At 57.7% G+C, this 18,528-nt stretch overlaps 2 protein-coding genes across 3 annotated transcripts in view; one reads left to right on the top strand and one right to left on the bottom strand.

Annotated features, from left to right (window-relative positions):
- Positions 1-14,536, bottom strand: part of GGT1 (gamma-glutamyltransferase 1) — a 40,533-nt gene extending 25,997 nt beyond the window's left edge. For both annotated transcript variants that reach the window (XM_055105982.2, XM_055105994.2), the window contains exon 1: positions 14,270-14,536. The gene's annotated coding sequence lies outside the window, so the exon portion shown is untranslated. The remainder of the gene's footprint in view (positions 1-14,269) is intronic.
- On the top strand, positions 9,859-17,395 carry LRRC75B (leucine rich repeat containing 75B). Its single transcript, XM_034948469.3, has 4 exons — positions 9,859-10,176; positions 13,083-13,211; positions 14,701-14,816; positions 16,619-17,395. Exons 1-4 carry the CDS (start codon positions 10,000-10,002, stop codon positions 17,142-17,144), a joined length of 948 nt encoding a protein of 315 aa, XP_034804360.1. The 5' UTR covers positions 9,859-9,999; the 3' UTR covers positions 17,145-17,395.
- Positions 17,396-18,528: the final 1,133 nt, after the last annotated feature.

Here is an 18,528-nt window from a genome sequence, read left to right as displayed (position 1 = left end):
CCGCTGCAGGCTGCAGGTGTCTCTGAGCCCGGTGGGGTCTCAAACCCTGAATGAGAGACCTGAACTCTGAAAGCCTCAGTGGGGCTGAATGAGGCTGGGTTTCAGCGGGAGGCAGATTAGACCAAAGGTTCCCTGGGAGATGGGACCACAGAGCTGGGGTGCAGCCAGATGCCCATGCCAGGAGAAGCTGGAGATGTAAGCATCTGAGGCCCCACAAGGTCTGAGGAGCCTAGATCACCTCTACAACCCCAGGGCAGGGGATGCTTCTCCTAACAGGCCCTCTCCCCAAATTTCAGGGCTATAGGCAGGGCTCTAGGAGCTGTTACTCCAAGGACCCTGGTCACCTGGACTGAAGGGAGTCACATGATCCAGGAGGGTCCTTCCTCAACCCCCAATTTCAGGGGTCTGAGCAGACAGGCTGACCGAGGACCCCAGGCAACGGAAGCAGGGGGATGAGGCCCATCTGTCCATCTCATGCCCTCACCTGCTCTGCCCCATTCAATAAGATGAGATGGGGTGGGTGCCCCCACAGCGCTGGCAGGCCGAAGCCTCTAAGCCCTCAGATCAAGGTCCACACATGGTCTGCAGCCTGCCAGAATTGTCACTCTTAGCAAGGCTCATGCTTACGTTCCTTCTTTCATTCCATCATTCATTCTCCCATCAAATCCTGGCCCCTCCAGATTCTTCTCTCAAGGAGCCCTGACCTGGCTGGGCATGAGAGTATGGTCACCCCAGGGGGAAGAGCCCTAGGGAAGGGGCAGACACCAGAATAGGGGCCTTGGGAATCCAGCCCGAGCTGGGATTGGATTTGGGGAGGACCTGCCAGGCGGAAGGAACCACCTGAGCCTGAAGGCCAGGAAATGGAGCCTTTTCCAGGAAGTGAGGGCTGCAGGGGACCTCTTGACCACCCTAGGCCCGTCCTGAGCCCTGAGGTGTCAAAGCTGGAAAAGGAGGTGGCCGAGCTAAGACCTTCAAGGCCAGGCCAGTCTGGACTTTGAGAGCCCCGGGAGGCTGGTGAATGTGTCACCGGGCCCAGTAACCCATTAACCCTGGCTCACTCATTAAGACCCTGGTGGGTGTCCATTAGCTCCTTGGCCAGTTACAGGAGCCGGGCAGAGGGTAGGGGTCATGGGAAGAAGGGAGTGCTGATTGGGGTGCTAGGTAGAGGCTGGCTGAGCTGGCTCTTTTGTGTCCTTGTTCCTTGAGGAGGGTTCCAGGGCCAAGCTGGCCTCCAGCCAGGGGCAGCTGCCAACACAGCCCGGGGCGGGTGCCGCCCCACCATCCTAGTGACTTTCATCTCCTTATCACCCTTGTGTGCTGGCACCAGCAGCCCACAGTGCCTCAGGGGCCTTGGCCAGACAGGAGGCTCAAAGGGCCAGTCCAGTGCCTGGCTCAGCACCCAGCCACACAGTCCCTCTGAGAAATGGGCCCACTGTGGCCTCCAAAGCCCAGTCTGTTTCAACGGGCTGGGATCTGCCCCACCTCTGTATCTGGGAAAACAAGACCCTGGTGGGGCAAGAAGGGAGCTCCTGGCATAGGAACCTGCAGGCTGAGAGGGGAAGGGACCTGCCCAAAGCCTCTCGGCAAGAGAGTGACCCATGACACCAGGAAGGCTGTGCAAACCACTTCCTGCAACTGGCGTCTCATTGCAGCCCCACCCCCACTGACAGGTCCAGGAAGCTGACAACACTGAGTACCAGGAATCACCCAGAAAGCCTCATGCCCTGAGTGGGCCATGGTGAGGGCCATGGCGGGGTGGGGTTGGGGGGCGCATGGGGGCATGACATCCCGAACTGCCATCATGAGGCTCACAATGATCGAACAATGCGGATCGGTCCAGATGCAAGCGGTGCCTGGCCCATACTCCAGAACTGCTGGAACAACATCTCAGGGACCCCTGGGAGCCAGAAACCCAATATTATCCAGGACATTTTGTGTCCCCTGGTGTCCTGCACCAAGGAGACACTTGGTAAACTGGCTAAATAGAACTGACTTCAAATCCAAACATCATAGCATTGGAGTCAATATTAGGATCACAGAATCTCAAGTGTTTGCTCTCTGATCTTCCAGCATCCCAGAAAGGTCAGCTTACATACCTTCCCCAATGGGGAGCTCACTACCTCCAAAGATAGTGGGACTCTGGTTGGCTGGCAAGTTCTTCCCAACATTAAGCCCCAATTTGCCTCTTTGTAACACCTGCTGCAGGTGGGCCTGGCCTCAGATCCTGCCCACCGTCTAAGGTCACAGAGCAGAGAACCAGGGGCCACTCCAGATCCTGTACCTGGCCACAGCCTCTCTGAGCCACAAAGACCACACTGAAGGAATGGGAGGAAGACTTCAGCTCAATGGAAGGGCTGGTGCCACTCAGCTGTGATGGAGGGAGGTCAGCACAGGCCAGCTGTGGGCATGGGCAGAGCTCCTGTGCCCCCAGAGCCTGGCCAACACCCCCAGTGCCATTTGCAGCATTTGTTATTCCAGCACCCACCTGTGATGTCAGGACACAGACTGAAGCATGGCCAAGTGCGTGGGCCCTTCAGAATTGTCAGCTTGTGAATGCCTGGGAGCACCCAGCAGCAGGGCTGGCCTGGCACTTGATGGAACAAGTCCAACTCCAAAACTCAGAGGCAGGATGGCAGAGGCATGGGCCCTAGAGTCCCTGGGTTCAAACTCAACCCCAGCCACTGATAGTGTGGGTATCACAGCAGCCTTTCCCTTCCTGGCCTCAGTCTCCTACCTAGAGAGCAGGGATAACTACAACAGTTGCTGGGTGGATTCCTTGAGATGACAATGCACAGACAATGCACCTCCTACTTTCAAGGCCTCACAGGGTCTGGCTAGGCTCCAACACCAGGCCTGTAGGAGCTTCTCCCCTTTCCTGATGAGCAGCTCAGAGCAGGGGCCCAAAGGGCCCCCCTCCTGGCCGCCCTGTCCTCCCTGCCCAAGGCACCCTCCACAGGTAGTATTTATCACATCACCTGGTAATTATCTGCAGTGTCTGAAAGCTCCAAGGAGGGGATGGGGGTGGAGGAAGACTGTCCATGCCCCAGTCCCAACACCATGCCACAGCCTGATCTCCAGGAAAGCCAACCCGCTCCTGTCTAAAGGCCTCCCTGGTGACATGCCCAAGCACACCTGTTCACCCACAGCCCCCTGTGACTTCACTGATGCCAAAACTGCGCAGCACTTTCCACGCACGCCATGCTCTCATCTGGACTTTTGGGGACCTCCCCCTGCCTCACAGCAGCACCTTCCCGACCTCCCTTGCTTCTTGGATACTGGGCTCAGGAATGCTCTCACTGACGAGTCTGCGCCCTGCTGGCTTATGTTTCAGACACACCAGATGGACGTGCCCAAGCCTGAGCTAAGCAGCTGCCTCCCCAGACCTCCTACCACCAGGGCAGCCAGAGTCTAGCCCTAGGCAGCTGCCCCTGCATCCTCACTGGGCCTGTCCAGCTGCTCCCACCTCTATACCCCACTCCTAGCCTCACCTGACCTCCAGTCCCCATAGGCCAACCCTTTCACCTGGAGACTCCCAATCACAGGTCCCAGCCCCTCTGCTGTTTCCCTACTGCAGCCCAGGCGCTTGTCATGCAAATCTGAGCACACCCCTCCCCAGCTGGGAAGAAAACACTCCAGAGGCCCCCCTTGTTCTACCTTGCTGGTGCCCGTCCTTTCCTCTTTTTTTTTTTTTGGAGTGGGGCAGCTGGATATGAACTGTCCTTTCCTCTTGCTCCTTCCCAATCTTTGGGACTTTGCACTGACTCCATTATCATGGAGACACTCTTCAGACACCAATCACAATGCCACCTCCTCCTGAAGCCCTCTGGCACTGCACCTCACTCTGCAGGCTGGCTGCGACTGCTGCCTCCTCCACAGTATCCACAGTGCCCAACAATCTTCACTGAATGGATGGATGCCAGCTGTCAGGTGGCTAGCTGTTTTTACTAAAATGCGTCTTCTAGGACTTTACACTGAATCTACCTAGCCACCTGACAGCTGGCATCTCTAATCTTGTAATCCCAGCACAATGGGAGGACGAGGTGGGTGGATCACTTGAGACCAGGAGTTCAAGATCAGCCTGGGCAACATAGAGAGACCCTGCCTTTAATTTTTTAATTAATTTTTTTTAAAAAGGCCCAAGAGGACAGGGTTTGGGGAGTTTCATGTGGAGGCTGACAGGAAGGGGAACAAGAACTCACCCATGGCCAGGCGCAGTGGCTCATGCCTATAATCCCAGCGCTTTGGGAGGGCGAGGTGGGTGGATGGCTTGAGCCCAGGAGTTCCTGACCAGCCTGGGCAAAATAGAGAGACCCCGTCTCTACAAAAATAAAAAAGTTAGCTGGGCATAGTGGCACATGCCTGTGGTCCCAGCTACTTGGGAGGCTGAGGGGGGAGGATCACTTGAGCATGGGAGGCAGAGGCTGCAGTGAGCTGAGATAGTGCCACTGTACTCTAGCCTGGGCAACAACAAAAAAAACCAACTCATCCATGTGTCCAACTCTACCAGGACAGAAACTTCTGTACTTAGGAGTCTTCCAGTCTTCACCCTATGTATCTCTTCATCTGACTGTTTATTTGTAGCCTTTATTTTATCTTTTTTTTTTTTTTTTGAGACGGAGTGTCAGTCTCGCTCTGTTGCCCATGCTGGAGTGCAGAGGTGTGATCTCAGCTCACTGCAACTTGCGCCTCTCGGGTTCAACCGATGATTCTCCTGCCTCAGCCTCCCGAGTAGCTGGGATTACAGGCTCCTGCCACCACACCGAGCTTATTTTGTACTTTTAGTAGAGATGGAGTTTCACCATGTTGGCCAGGCTGGTCTCCAACTCCTGACCTCAAGTGATCCACCTGCCTCGACCTCCCAAAGTGCTGGGATTATAGGCGTGAGCCACCGTGCCCGGCCTATTTATAGCTTTTAAAGTTTCCTTTGAGCTACTGACTTTAAGGGATGATACAGTATGTCTGAGGAGAAAATAAAATAAAACATCCTTTGAAATAAACCGATAAACAGGTCTCCCTGAGTTGTGTGAGCTACTCTAGCAAATTAATTGAACCCAAAGAGGGGGCCTTGGAACCCCAACTAGAAGCCGGTTAGTCAGATGTTCCCAATGCCCCGACTTGTGACTGGTGGGATGGGGGTTGGTCTTGTGGGACCAAGCCCTCAACCTGTGGTTTCTGAGGCCATCTCCAGGTAGACAGCACCAGAATTGAGTTGAATTGGAAGACACCAGCTGGAGTCTGCTGCAGAATTGATTCTTGCTGGGTGTGTGGGAGAATCCACAAATTTGGTTACAAGAAGTCTTCTGTGATGATTATTGTCTTGTGAGAACAGAGGCGAAACACAGTTGTTTTGTGTGTGTGTTTTGAGATGGAGTCTCACTCTGTCACCCAGGCTGGAATGCGGTGGTGCTATCTCGGCTCACTGAAACCTCCGCCTCCTAGGTTCAAGCGATTCTCCTGCCTCAGCCTCCTGAGTAGCTGGGACTACTGGCACATGCCACCATACCCAGCTAATTTTTGTCTTGTATTTTTTAGTGAAGATGGGGTTTTGCTATGTTGGCCAGGCTGGTCTCAAACTCCTAGCCTCAAGTGATCCGCCCACCTTAGCCTCCCAAAGTGCTGGAATTATAGGTGTGAGCCACCACGCCAGGCCAAAAAACACAGTTTGAGTTGGTTTTTCCTCACATGACCTTATTTGGAAATAGAGTCTCTACATAAGTAATTAGTTAAGATGAGATCATACGGGATTAGAATGAATGAGCCCTGTTGGGCACAGTGGCTCACGCCTGTAATCCCAACACTGGGAGGCTGACAGGGGTGGATTGCCTGAGGTCAGGAGTTCAAGACCAGCCTGACCAATATGGTGAAACCCTGTCTCTACTAAAAATACAAAAATGAGCTGGGCGTGGTGGCGGGCACCTGTAATCCCAGCTACTTGGAAGGCTGAGGCAGGAGAATCGCTTGAACCTGGGAGGTGGAGGTTGCAGTGAGCCAAGATCGTGCCATTGCACTCCAGCCTAGGCTAACAGAGTGAGACTCTGTCTCAAAAAAAAAAAAAAAATTAAAATTAAAAAAAGAATGAATGAGCCCTAAATCCAGTAGCTTCAGTTCTTTTTTTTTTTTTTTTTTTTTTTTGAGACAGAGTCTCGCTCTGTCACCAGGCTGGAGTGAAGTCACCACTCAATCTCAGCTCACTGCAACTTCTGCGTCCTGGGTTCAAGCGATTCCCCTGCCTCAGCCTCCCAAGTAGCTGGGACTACAGGCATGTGTCACCACACCAGGCTATTTTTTTTTTTTTTTTTTTTGTATTTTAGTAGAGACAGGGTTTCACCATGTTGGACAGGATGGCCTCAATTTCCTGACCTCATGGTCCGTCCACCGCAGCCTCCAAAAGTGCTGGGATTACAGGCGTGAGCCACCGCACCCAGGCACTAGCGTTATTACAAGGAGGCCATGTGAGCCGAGCATGGTGGCACTCACTCATAATCCCAGCTACTTGGGAGGCTGAGGCAGGAGGACTGCTTGGACCCAGGAGTTCAAGACCAGCCTGGGCAACATAGTGAGACCCCACTGCAAAAATAAGGAATGCCATGTGAAGGCCACACAGACACATAGGGTAGATGGTTTCAGAGACTGGAGTGATGCAGCAGCAGCCAAGGAAGGCCAAGGATTGCCAGGAGCCACCAGAAGCTGAAGAGGCAAGGAAGGATCTTCCCCTGGAGTCCTCAAAGGGAGTGTGGCTTGGCCTATACTTGGATTTCAGACTTTTAGCCTCCAGAACTATTCTGTTGCTTTAAGCCACTGAGTTTGTGGTAATTTGCTATGGCAGGTCCTTACTCTGCCTATGGTTACACATCCAACAAGTGGCAGCCCAGGGGATTTGAATCCAGGCCCTGAGCCTATACCTGTGATCTCACCTCACCCCGCCAAGCTCTGCTGCCTACTATAGCCTCATGACAATTCCTGGCCCTGCAGAAGGTTGACAACCCGTTCCTGTAGAGCAAACACAGAGGACATTCTGTCTCCATAGAGTATCCATCTGCTTCCTTCCTCCTAGTGAATGCCCCCAAACCATTCTGTGTCCTTCTTTACAGTGGCTACCAGGAGGCTCAGTGCCACCCAGCTACTTGCTGAGGTAACATTAACCCTGAGCTGGCCTTCTTCCCTCCTGGGCTTGAACAATACTACTGGGTGGGTAGAGAAGGGCCCAGAGGCAGTGCAAGGCCAGTTCCAGCCCTGGCTGCAGCCCTCTACCTGCCCATTGGGCCAGCTGGACTTTGTGTTCCTGTCATTTGAACTAGGCCACCGCATGGGTGGCAGAGGGCTTGAGACTCCAAAGGTGTGGCTGTCATCAATTCTTGTCTCCTGGCAGGTCCCACTTGGAGCCTAGTACGTTCCCATCAGGGCCTGAGGTCTAGCTGTGTCCTCCCTACCTGATTCTCCAGCCCCCAACCTCCCAACTCACTGACTCACTAGGGATGGCAGGGCTACCCTAAAGAATCCAGGGCAAGCCCTTGAGCTTCCACATCAGCCCCGGGAACTGAGAGGACAACATCGCAATCCCTCCACCCCATGGAGTCTCAACAAACACAGCTCTGCTGCTCAGGGTAACCCCAGGGAGACGGGCCAGCAGCCTTCCGTGAAGAACACATGTGGGCTAGCGAGGTGGAATCATGCCCCCATGCCTGAGGGGATAGCTGTGCCTCTGGGGGCTGCTGTCCAAGTCAGGTTAGGCCAGAAATTGTCTCCAAAAGCCCACTCGCCCTAGGCGCCCCACAAGCAGGCAGAGAAAAGCCCATCCAAGGATCTAGGCCCAGACGCCACCCTCCCTCTTTTGCTGTAAAAATGTCCTCCAGGAACCTCTCGGCCAGGGACACAGAGGGTGGGGGATGAGAGGCGGGGGCTGGGGCAGTTCTCTGCCTTCCACAGGACACTAAGCTCTGAGCACTCCCCCATACCGCTGCCTAGGTTGCCCCTTTCATGCCTCCAGGCTCAGCCCTCCATTCCCTCCTTCCTCCCCTCCCCCTGCCCAGTATTCTCACATTTGAGGGGACAGTGCCCAGGCCTGGCTCAGCCTCTGGGAGGATATGGTCAGGATCTGGGAGCCCTCCCAGCTGTGGCTCCAGCCCTGAGGCTGCAGGGGAAGAGGAGGAGGGCTTACCGGGCTGCCTGCTCTGGGCAGGGGGGTCTGAGAGGTCCCTGGGGCATCAGAGCTGCAGCTTAAAGCTCTGACTGGGTAGGTTGCCACTTCAGTTCAGCAACAGCGCCTTGGCCCTGGGGGAGGGCACGCAAGGCCGTCATGCAGGTTTGCCAGGGAGGAAACCTGTGGTGCCAAGGTGGCCCCAGGACAATGCTGGCTGCACTGGAGCGGGAGGAGAGGCTGTTGGGTCCAGCTGGCAGGTGCCAGGGGAGAAGGGGGTGCAAGCACTGCTCCAGCAGGGGTTGGGGGTCCGTGGATGGTCAAGGGGCTAAGACATCCTGCTGTCCTCTGCCTTGTCTCAGGGGCCCAGCCCCACAGGATGACAGAGCCTAGCACCCTGCCCTCTCCCCACTGCCATCTCTGGGCAGGCAGTGCTTAACCCAAAGGAAGGAACCTTGAATCTTCATAGGGTAATTAGCAGACACAGACACACACACACACACACACACACACAGGAGCTTGGCTGTCGTCCCTCACTATATGCCCTCGGGCAGTGCTCAGCCCTTCCTGCACAACAGGTACCGGTCCTCACAGGCTAAACACGTGCTCCTTGCTTAGAGAAGTGGGAACTGCAGAACAGTGCCTCAAACGTCCCCCACGCAGGAGATGTGAGCGTCCCAGAGCCGGGATTGGGGCTGCAGGGGCCCAGCAGGCCTGCAGCAGAGACCTAGGCTTCTGCTGAGGGAGCCCTGGGAAGTGGGATACACCTTGAGCTGGGTGGGTCCGTACCTCACCCTGGTCCTCAGAGGAGCCAGGGCCCCCATCTCACTCTGCCTGCCGCCACCCCCACCCCTTGTCAGGGAGGCAGACTGAAGCCAGCGGCAGATACAGCCCGCCTGCTGCCAGCTTGCCCAGAGCTGGGCTTAACGGTTAACCTGACTCTTCATCCGGTTTATTTCCCAGGCTGGGGTCAGAGGTGGGGGCCTGCCCCAAACCAAGAAGCAGGAGGCAGTAAATATTTGCCAGTGCAGGAGTGTCCATGTAGCGTGAGCAGGTCCTACACCACAACTGCCAGCTGCAGAGATTTCTTTTTTTTCTTTTCTTTTTTTTTTTTTGAGACAGAGTTTTGCTCTGTCACCCAGGGTAGAGTGCGGTGGCGCCATCTCGGCTCACTGTAACCTCCGCCTCCCAGGTTCAATTGATTCTCCTACCTCAACCTCCCGAATAGCTGGGATTACAGGCGCCCGCCACCACGCCCGGCTAATTTTTTGTATTTTCAATAAAAATGTGGTTTCACCATGTTAGCCAGGCTAGTCTTGAACTCCTGACCTTAGATTCCGCCTGCCTCGGCCCCCCAAAGTGCTGGGATTACAGGCGTGAGCCACCGTGCCCGGCCTAATTTTTATATTTTAGTAGAGACGGAGATTCACCATGCAGGGCAGATTTCTAAAAGCAATGGGGGCAATACCTAACACTGGCACACACAGCAGAACCCCCCCACCCCGCCTAGAATGCTCTTTGCACCGTCAAAGCGACTATTCCCCAGTCAGCACTGGGGCCAGAGGGTAAAGAGGTGCCAAAAGCCACCTCGTCTCGGCCGAGCTCCGCGTCTCCCCTGGCGGCTCCAGGCCCTCGGGTTCTAGCGCCAAGACTGACGCAAGCAGGGCCTCCTCCAGTGTGATCAGGCCAAACCGAGGAACCCACTGGCCTCGCTCCGGCGCGGGGTGGGGCGGGCGCTCAGCCTTCGGACCCGGACGGGGCAGGGCCGCGGTGATTGGAGGCGGGGCGACTAGAGGCGGCCCCGGGAGCGGGGCGCAGACAGCCCGGCCTCCTGTGGGTTCGGCGACCGTCGCGCGACGGCCATGGGGGCGCGGCTGGGCCGGCGGGCCGGGCCCGAGGCTGGCTCCGAGGCCGGGGCGGCGGCCGGCTGCGGGCCCGCGCCCTACGAGCGCCGGGTGCGGTGGCTCCGCGAGATCCAGTCCACGCTCCGCGAGCGGCGGCCGGAGCGCGCCCGGCAGCTGCTGCGCCTCCTGCGCCAGGCGAGAGAAGGAGCCGTCCGCCCCGGGGCTGGCGGCCAGGGAGGGTCTGGGGGTCTGGGAGGCGCGGGGCTATGGGTTGTGGGCCTGTATCCGCCGGGAGGCGAGGCGGAGCTGGTCTCTGGCGCGTGCAGGCGGGTTCCGAGGGCGCGACAGGCTGCAGCACGCGGGGTCTTGCGTGGGCGAGAGGGCGACCGCCTGGAGTGAGGGCTGGGTGAGGTCGGTGGACCGTGTGGAGGAGGGGGCTGCTGAGTGTGTCCGGGTCTTTGGGGTTTGAGAGGGGTTGTGTGTGTTGAGGGTGGCCCGGTAGCCTGGACCTAAGAGCCCAAATTCAGGCCCTGGCAAGATGGGAGGGGCCCGGGAGGAGTGGCAAGTGAGGTCAAATCATCTTGTATTGAGAGACAATGCAAGAGGGTAGCTTCCCCCTCCTCCAGGATCCGGGAGACAGTGGACCCTGGAGAGAGGACCCAGGGCTGGTCTAGGGATGCAGCCTCACCCCAAGACACCATGGCAGCCCACAGAGAGCCATCCATGCATCACCAGTTCTCCAACAGGCGGCTCATGCCCTTAGAGTACACACCCCCAGCATCTGTGCATCACAACACTCGGTCCGGTGGTGGCTCTGCTCCTACACACACCAGGTACACTAAACCCAGATCCCAACCCCTGGGTTGTCCCAGGATGCTGGTCCCCCCAATCACCTGGGCATGCCACTTCCCTCACCACCCCGTCCCCACCCCCTACAGCAGCTACCACCACTACCTGCCCCATCCTGTGAGCAGGAAGTCAGCCATGCAGGTGTTCGGCCTGCAGAAGGTAGATTAGAAATGGGGAAACTGAGGCATGGAGCGAAGTGGTCATCCCAGGGCCCACAGAGAAAATGTGGGGCAAGCCAGGGCCAGAGCCCTTCTTCCTCCCTTCCCTTCTCCACCTTCTCACACTCTGGATTCAGCAGGCTGGAAAAATGGAGCTGTCCCTTTAAGAGGAGCTGTCTAGACCCATGGAAGGCAGGCTGGCAGGTTGCGGTCTGGGGCCCTGTCTGGGTCTGCCAGGCTCATCAGCCAGCCTTCCTCCTGGATCTTCCCTAGCTGGCATCTGTGGCAAACAGCAGAGCAGCACTGAATCAGCCAGACAACCAGAGGCACAGATCTCAGTCTGGGATGCTGCCTGGAGTCCAAGACACCAGTTGGGCATTTTAGCTGGGAAACTAGAGGGAAAGAAGGATCCTCAGAGACCACCTCTTTGTGTCTCAGAGGTTGGGATTTGAGGTCCAGCCGGGGCCTATCCTGCTCCATAACCTGCAGGGACCCTGCAGCTGTGACCCACGGCCTCCCCTGCCTGGCCCAACTTCCTGTGCTTGGGACCCACGCACAGAGCATATCACCTATGGATTGGAGAAGGCCCACATGGGGTCTAGAGGCCCCTCCTGGCTGTGGCTGCCCCATCAGCTCTCAAAATGTCCTCTAAAGAGACCCTCTGGGCCAGATGCAGTGGCTCACGCCTATAATCCCAGCACTTTGGGAGGCCGAGGCAGGCAGATCACCTGAAGTCGGGAATTCGAGACCAGCCTGACCAACATGGAGAAACCCCTTCCCTGCTAAAAATACAAAATTAGCTGGGCGTGGTGGCACATGCCTGCAATCCCAGCTACTCAGGAGGCTGAGGCAGGAGAATTGCTTGAACCCGGGAGGCGGAGGTTGCGGTGAGCTGACCTCGCACCATTGCGCCCCAGCCTGGGCAACAAGAGCAAAACTCCGTCTCAAAACAAAGAGACCCTCTGAAAGAGTATTCAGCCCCACACCAGTCCTGTGGGAGTAGACAGGAGGAGAAAGTGGAGGAGTGAGGCAGGAAGGCCAGGGCAGGTCTGTGCAGGCGGTGGGGTGAGGGATGGGTAGGAGAGGAGGCTGGAGGCCTGAATCTTGGCAGGAGTGGTGGGGAGAGTGAAGGGATGACTAGGTGAGCCGGGGGAGAGAGGAGGACGGAAGAGTGCTGGGGGGTTCCAGAGCTTCTGGCCCCAATGCCTGGGAAGATGGTCATGGAGGTGCCCTATACTGAGCTGGGGCATGGGTGGTGAGGCTGGCTTCAGGGTGGCATGCCTTTGAGACATCTGAGAGAGAGGTCCGCCCCCAAGGGAAGGATCCATACCTGTCCGCAAACAGATGCTGGCCGCAGCTTAGGAAAACCAAGGGATAGGTGGGAAGGCAGAGGGTCTGAAGGGAACACTGGGGGACAGGGGAATTTGAGGGGTCATAAGAAGAGCAAACCCCCCCACCATAAGATGAAAGACCCCAAAGAATCCCACTGACAAGTCCTAACCCCAGAGAAGGCAGTGTCACAGCACAACACTACCTCGAGGGAACTGCTCTAAGGGTTCTGGGATTCACTTACCACTTCCCTGAGGGCTCCCATGTCCCTCCCCTCTACTTATCCAAAGGGTCCTCCAAGGCTGAGTGGCTCACACCTGTAATCCCAGCACTTTGGGAGGATCGCTTGAGCCCAGGAGTTTGAGACCAGTCTGGGCAACATAGTGAGACCCCATTTCTACAAAACATTTTTTTTTTAAATTAGCTGAGCATAGTGGTGCCTGTCTATAGCCCCAGCTCCTCAGGAGGCTGAAGTGGGAGGATTCCTTGAGGAGGCAGATGTTACACTGAACCGAGATCACGCCACTGCACTCCAGCCTGGGTGACAGGGCGAGACCCTGTCTCAAAAAATAAATAAGCAAAAAAAGAAGGGGGCCACCCGCCACTGGACTGTTGGCCCATGGCCGCCTGTGGGGAGAATCCAGCCAGCCTTAGGGAGGAGATGGAGAGACAGGAACGGGCATAAGCAGCATCTGGCTGGCTGGGGTGGGGCCTCGAGATGGGAGACCCAACGGGCTCACTCAACTCTCTCTTCACCACTCACAGGACCTGGGCCTTGAGAGGACCCTCCTTCCTGATATCCTCTACAGAGATGTGGCCTTCCTCAACCCGGTCGACCCCATCTCCCATGACCTGCTTGTGAACCTGGCCCGGGACCTGCAGTGCCCCAAGAAGGTGAGGCTGGCAGGCACGGGCCCTGGGCTGGGCACTGTGGTGGACAGGGGCCAACAGAGCCCAGGGCTGGGGACTGGGAGGCTAGGTCCTTCTGCAGCTTGCTGTGTGGCCTTAGGCAAGTCACTGTCCCTGTCTGAGACCTGCTGCCAGCATCAGTATATTAGGCTGGCCACCAGCTAGAGCAAGTGTGAGCTGTGCTTTGCAGGACCCTCAGAGTCCTGGGCAGACCCATTTTCTGTGTGGCAGCACTGTGCACCAGGCCTGGGGACCCAGACCAGGAAGACTGTAGCTGGGCAGAAGTCATATGGGGACCCTGCGGGTCACAGACTGTTCTGAGAAATCCACCAGCGGAAACAAACTCCTAGCCTCTGAATTCCTGGGCCAGAAGAGAGCCGCTCTCGGCTAGAGCCCCCGTCTGTGCGCAGGTCTCCATCCTGTACAGACACCCTTGCGGACGGGTGCTCACTGCTTTCCCCTACAACAGCTGGGGTCATAAGCAAGGCCCTCCTCATTGCTGGGGTGGAGTTTGCCACCTGCAGCCTCCACCCCACAGCTGCCCAGAACCCCATGCTGACAGCACCTGCAGATGTCCTGCCATGAGCATCGACACAGCCCCAGGATATGTGGCTGTGACCAGCCACCGGACCCAGACTCCTAGTCACAGTGAGTCCCCAACCAAAACAAGGGTATCCGCTCTGGGCCCTGCCAGCTCTGAATGCCCAGGTCTGTGCACAGTCGGCCCCTAGGACTCTGCGCCTAGCCCACAGCCATCACAGGAATGGCCAGGGCTTGCAGCTGCTGTGTGTGCTGCCTGCTCCTGGGGCTGTTCACAGAGGGACTGGATAAAGGATGCAGTGGAGCATGCTCAGTGCCAGCTTTGTGGGCCGCGCACCTCGGATTCCACCCTGAGCTGGGCCTCTGCCGGAGCCCAGTTAGGACTAAGAGAGAGCCAGGTGGTGGTGCTGTAAAACATTACATCCCCCAGCCCTGTCAGCCCAGACCCAGACCCCACAGGCGCAGTCTCGCTTGGAGAGTGAGAGGAAGAAGAACATGCTGACCTGGCTTGTTCCTACTCCCTGGGATTGGCGTCAGTGGAGCACGGCTCCCTCGAGGGGCCTGGTCTGGCCTCCTCCCCCTGTGGCAAGTCCCCGAAGGGTGCTGAGGGTGGGCAGGCAGCCGGCTGATAGCCCGAGACGCTGGCCCTGGGCCTGAGGACAGGGAACAAGGGCTCATTGTCTGGGCTTCCTCCCGCCGGGCACTGCGGGACTGGACCAGCCTGTCCAGCTCCCAGAGGGCAGCCTCCCCTGGCTCTGTGCCAGGCCACAGCCGGGTTGGGGGGTAGGAGGGGGAGGCCCTGGTGGGCAACTCGGTGATGCATGGTGCATGACTGTGCTCACACACACACTTGGCTGCCTGGGCCCCTCTCCCCAAGGCCCTGAGGTGGGCAGGAGGGGCTCAGATTCACCATGGTGACACTGCCCTCCCACAGGACTATGAGCTCTGGAAGTCCTCGGACAAGATCTGCCGACAGCTCATCTACCACCTCACCCCTCACTCGAAGCAGCAGCAAGGGTCCAGCCTGCGCCAGAGGAAGACCCAGAGCTGGTAAGGGTAGCCCAGCCACTGCCCCTCCTCACTGCTGCTCCAAGGTCCCTTCTCAGGTTGACACCTGCACTCTCACCAAGAGGCTGGTGCTGAAATCCCACCTGGTGAGGCCCTCACCTGGTCCGCATGAGGGCCCTACCCTGGAAGTCAGCCTGGCCCGTGGTAGCAGATGCTCCCCAAGCCAAGCTGCACCCTCTGAGTGACCCGTTTGGCATTTCCCACAGGACGGTCCTGCCTCCTGCCATTCACACATCCCTCAATCCCTGGTCCATTACACGGCCTGGACACCCCACCCCTCCACCCAACAGCCAAGGTGACCTCAGTAGGCATCTTCAGCTGAGACTTCCCAACAGGTTGCGGGGGAGGCAGATTCTGGATCGTGATTCTCATTTTAGAGGGAAGGAAACAGGTTCGGAGAAGTGGCTTGCCTAAGGCCACACTCTACCCTGATTTTCCTGTACCTTGTTGGGAATTCTTTGCCACTGCCAAGCTGCCTACAACTGAGGCTTCCGTGGCTGCCCAATAGCTCCCTCTGCCATGGGTCCCTCTCAGACACTCCATCCTGGAGTGACTCCATCCATGGAGCCTCACACACAGGCTCAGTCCAGAGCTGGCCACAGGCACCCAGGCCCAGAGGCCTGAACTGCTGCCGGGAGCTTACCCTAGCAGGCCTCCCCTGTCTGCCCTCCACCCCTGTCCCACCTTGGGCCTAACAGGCCACGCTGAGCTTGGACCCCACAAGGTTGTTCCCTGCCATGGCTGGTGGGGGTCCTGAGGGTGTGCTCACTGCTGTCAGTCCCCCAAAAGGCCTGTCTGCCTAGTGGGCTCTGTTCAGATAACTGGGGAGAGACCTACAGGGTTGGTGGGGGCGGGGGTCCTTCTCAGTCTCTGAACTTCCCTTCTAACTGAGAAAACACAGGGAGCCCTCCCCCATGGCCGGTCCCCAGCCTGCACACCCAGGACCTCCCCTTTCACTACTGTGGGCCTGTCCCTCTCTATCCCCGGTGCCCTGTACAGCCTAATAGCCGTCCCTTTGTAGGAGAATTTCTCCCTACCCTAAAAGAATCGACATCAGAAGGGGCACAGGGAAAAAAACATGTGGGCTCAAGAGTCAGAGCATCTCAGTTTGGGGACCTGGTTCCCCGCTTAGTGGTGTGTGGCCATGGAAGAGTTACTTCACCTATCTGAAAAATAAGTGAGATGTCAATAAAACAGGTGTGGGATGCTGGGCACACAGTGAGATTTCAAATAATAGTTCATGAAGATAGAGCCTTACTGTGTGTGCATTTAATCCTCACAACAACCACGTCCCATTTTCACCAAAGGGGAAACTGAGGCTCTGAGCATTGCCCATGGCCACCCACTTAGAAAGTGACAGTTTGGGCCCGGGCGCAGTGGCTCACGCCTGTAATCCCAGCACTTTGGGAGGCTGAGGCGGTCAGATCACCTGAGGTCAGGAGTTTGAGACCAGCCTGACAAAGATGGAGAAACCCCGCCTCTACTAAAAATACAAAATTAGCCAGGCGTGGTGGCACATGCCTTTAATCCCAGCTACTTGGGAGGCTGAAGCAGGAGAATCGCTTGAATCCGGGAGGCAGAGGTTGCTGTAAGCCCAGATTGTGCCACTGCACTCCAGCCTGGACAAAAAGAGCGAAACTTTGTCTCAAAAAATACGAAAGTCACAGTTTGAATCTGGCTTTGCCAGACTGTAGGCCTGGGCTGTTCCCGACAGGTCACTGTCCGTGGTCGGTGGGGGGACTGCCTGGTTGCCTAGTCCGTCCCCACCTGCCACTCTCCCATAGCCTCAAGAGCAGCCTCCAGAAGACTCTGCTGGCAGGGGAGACTGTGGACCTCTCGGGCATCCCGCTGTCGACACAGGACGTGCAACACATCACACGCTACCTGAGCAGCCATGGTGCTGTGCTGGCAGTGCTGGACCTGAGCTTCACGGGGCTGAGTGATGAGCTGCTGCACCTCCTGCTGCCCAGCCTGTGGGCGCTGCCCCGCCTCACCCAGCTCCTGCTCAACGGCAACCGACTGACGCGGGCCACTGCCCGCAAGCTCACTGATGCCATCAAGGACACCACCAAGTTCCCTGCTTTGGCTTGGGTGGACCTGGGCAACAACGTGGATGTGGCTTCCCTGCCCCAGCCCCTGCTGGTCGGCCTGCGCCGGCGGCTGAGCCAGCGCACCTCACTCCCCACCATCTACGAGGGCCTGGACCTTGAGCCTGAGGGCAGTGTGGCCGAGGCCACCACCCCTGCCTCCACCTGGGACTCCACAGCTGCTGGGCTGGGACCCGAGCCCCAGGCCTGCTGTGCCAGGTGACCCACCACCCACCTGGCTCATTGCTACTGACTTGTGATGCTCTCAAGCACATGATAGTGGGCGATGAAGGTCAAGGAGGACTCACAGGCCCCCAGAAATCCAGTGCAAATGCTCAGCCTGAGATTAAGGGGACAGAAGAATGGACTCATAGGTGGCCAGGTGGCCAGCCCTGGCTAGAGGCTCAGCCTTCCCTCAGTGGGAGGGGCCCCAGCACCCACAGTGTGGACCCTGCAATAAAGAGTGACACCCGCCTCTGCTTTTCTGCATCACCAACCTCAGGGTCACTGAGCAACAGCCCTGCTGCTGGGGTGGGGAGAAAGGGTGGCTGTGGCTATCCAAAAGGGAGGGACAAAGGTCACACTGACCTTCCCCCAGGTGCTCTTTGGGCAAGTCCCCCATGGAGTCTAAGATGTGGGGGTCCTGGGTTCATCCCTGTGGGCTGGAGAGTTAGAGGAGGCCTCCAGGGAGCGGGCCCTCACATCTGGGCAGGGCTTGGGCTCCTTGAGAAGGGGAGCTGCGAAGGAGCGGGTCGGGAGCCCCAGGAGGAGCAAAGCTCTACATGGAGCCCCACAGCAAGCTCACGTCTGAGCCCAGGCTGCCAGCCTCACCACCACAGCCCTCTGGGCAGGGGACAAGGCTGCACAGACCAGAGGCAGGGGCCACAGCCGACTAAGTGAGAGGACTTGGTGCCTGCCTCCCACAGGGTACAGTGCTGCTTGCCACCCCCAGGACCCAGCCCCAGGCCTCTTGTACTTGGCGAGGGGCAGCTCTGTGGGGTTAGGAGACAGCAAGCCAGAGACAAAGTGCTTGTGTGTTCCCTCCAGGCCCTGGGGGTCCCCGTGTGGGAAAGCATGCAGGGGGTGGAGGTGCACATCACCAGCAGCAGGGGGCCTTGGGGGCAGAGTAGTCCTAGGGCTGCCCTTGGCAGGGGGAAGTGTCTCCCTTCCTCCCCAAGCACCATCAGGGTGGGCTCCCAACCAGAAGCCTAATGCCACAGTCACCCTCAGCCCTGTGTGGGGAGTTACAGTTCAGCCCAACCAGAAGACAGGCAGGGCAGGCGGGAAAGGAATTTAGAGATGTCCGGGGGGATACTGAGGCCCAGAGTGGGGAAGTCATGTGCTAAGCCAGGCGGTAAGGTCTGGGGGGCAGTGGGGCCCTGCTAGATGAGGAAAGACTCAGCAGCAGAGGGGGGCTCCAAGGCTAAGGAGGAGGCAGGGGTCCTCCTGGGCCTACACACCCCAGCCACCAGCTCTGACTTTCCCTCACAGCCATGGTCCACAGGGACTGTAAGCGGCGCATCCATCCCCTGTGGTGCATGGATTCCAGCACATTCCCAGTCTGGCTGGATGCATAACAGCTTCTCAGGGCAAAAGGAGATGGCCAA

Source organism: Pan paniscus, chromosome 23 (genome assembly GCF_029289425.2).
Source record: "Pan paniscus chromosome 23, NHGRI_mPanPan1-v2.0_pri, whole genome shotgun sequence".
Taxonomy (NCBI): Eukaryota; Metazoa; Chordata; class Mammalia; order Primates; family Hominidae; genus Pan; species Pan paniscus.
This window is presented reverse-complemented; position numbering and strand designations above follow the sequence as displayed.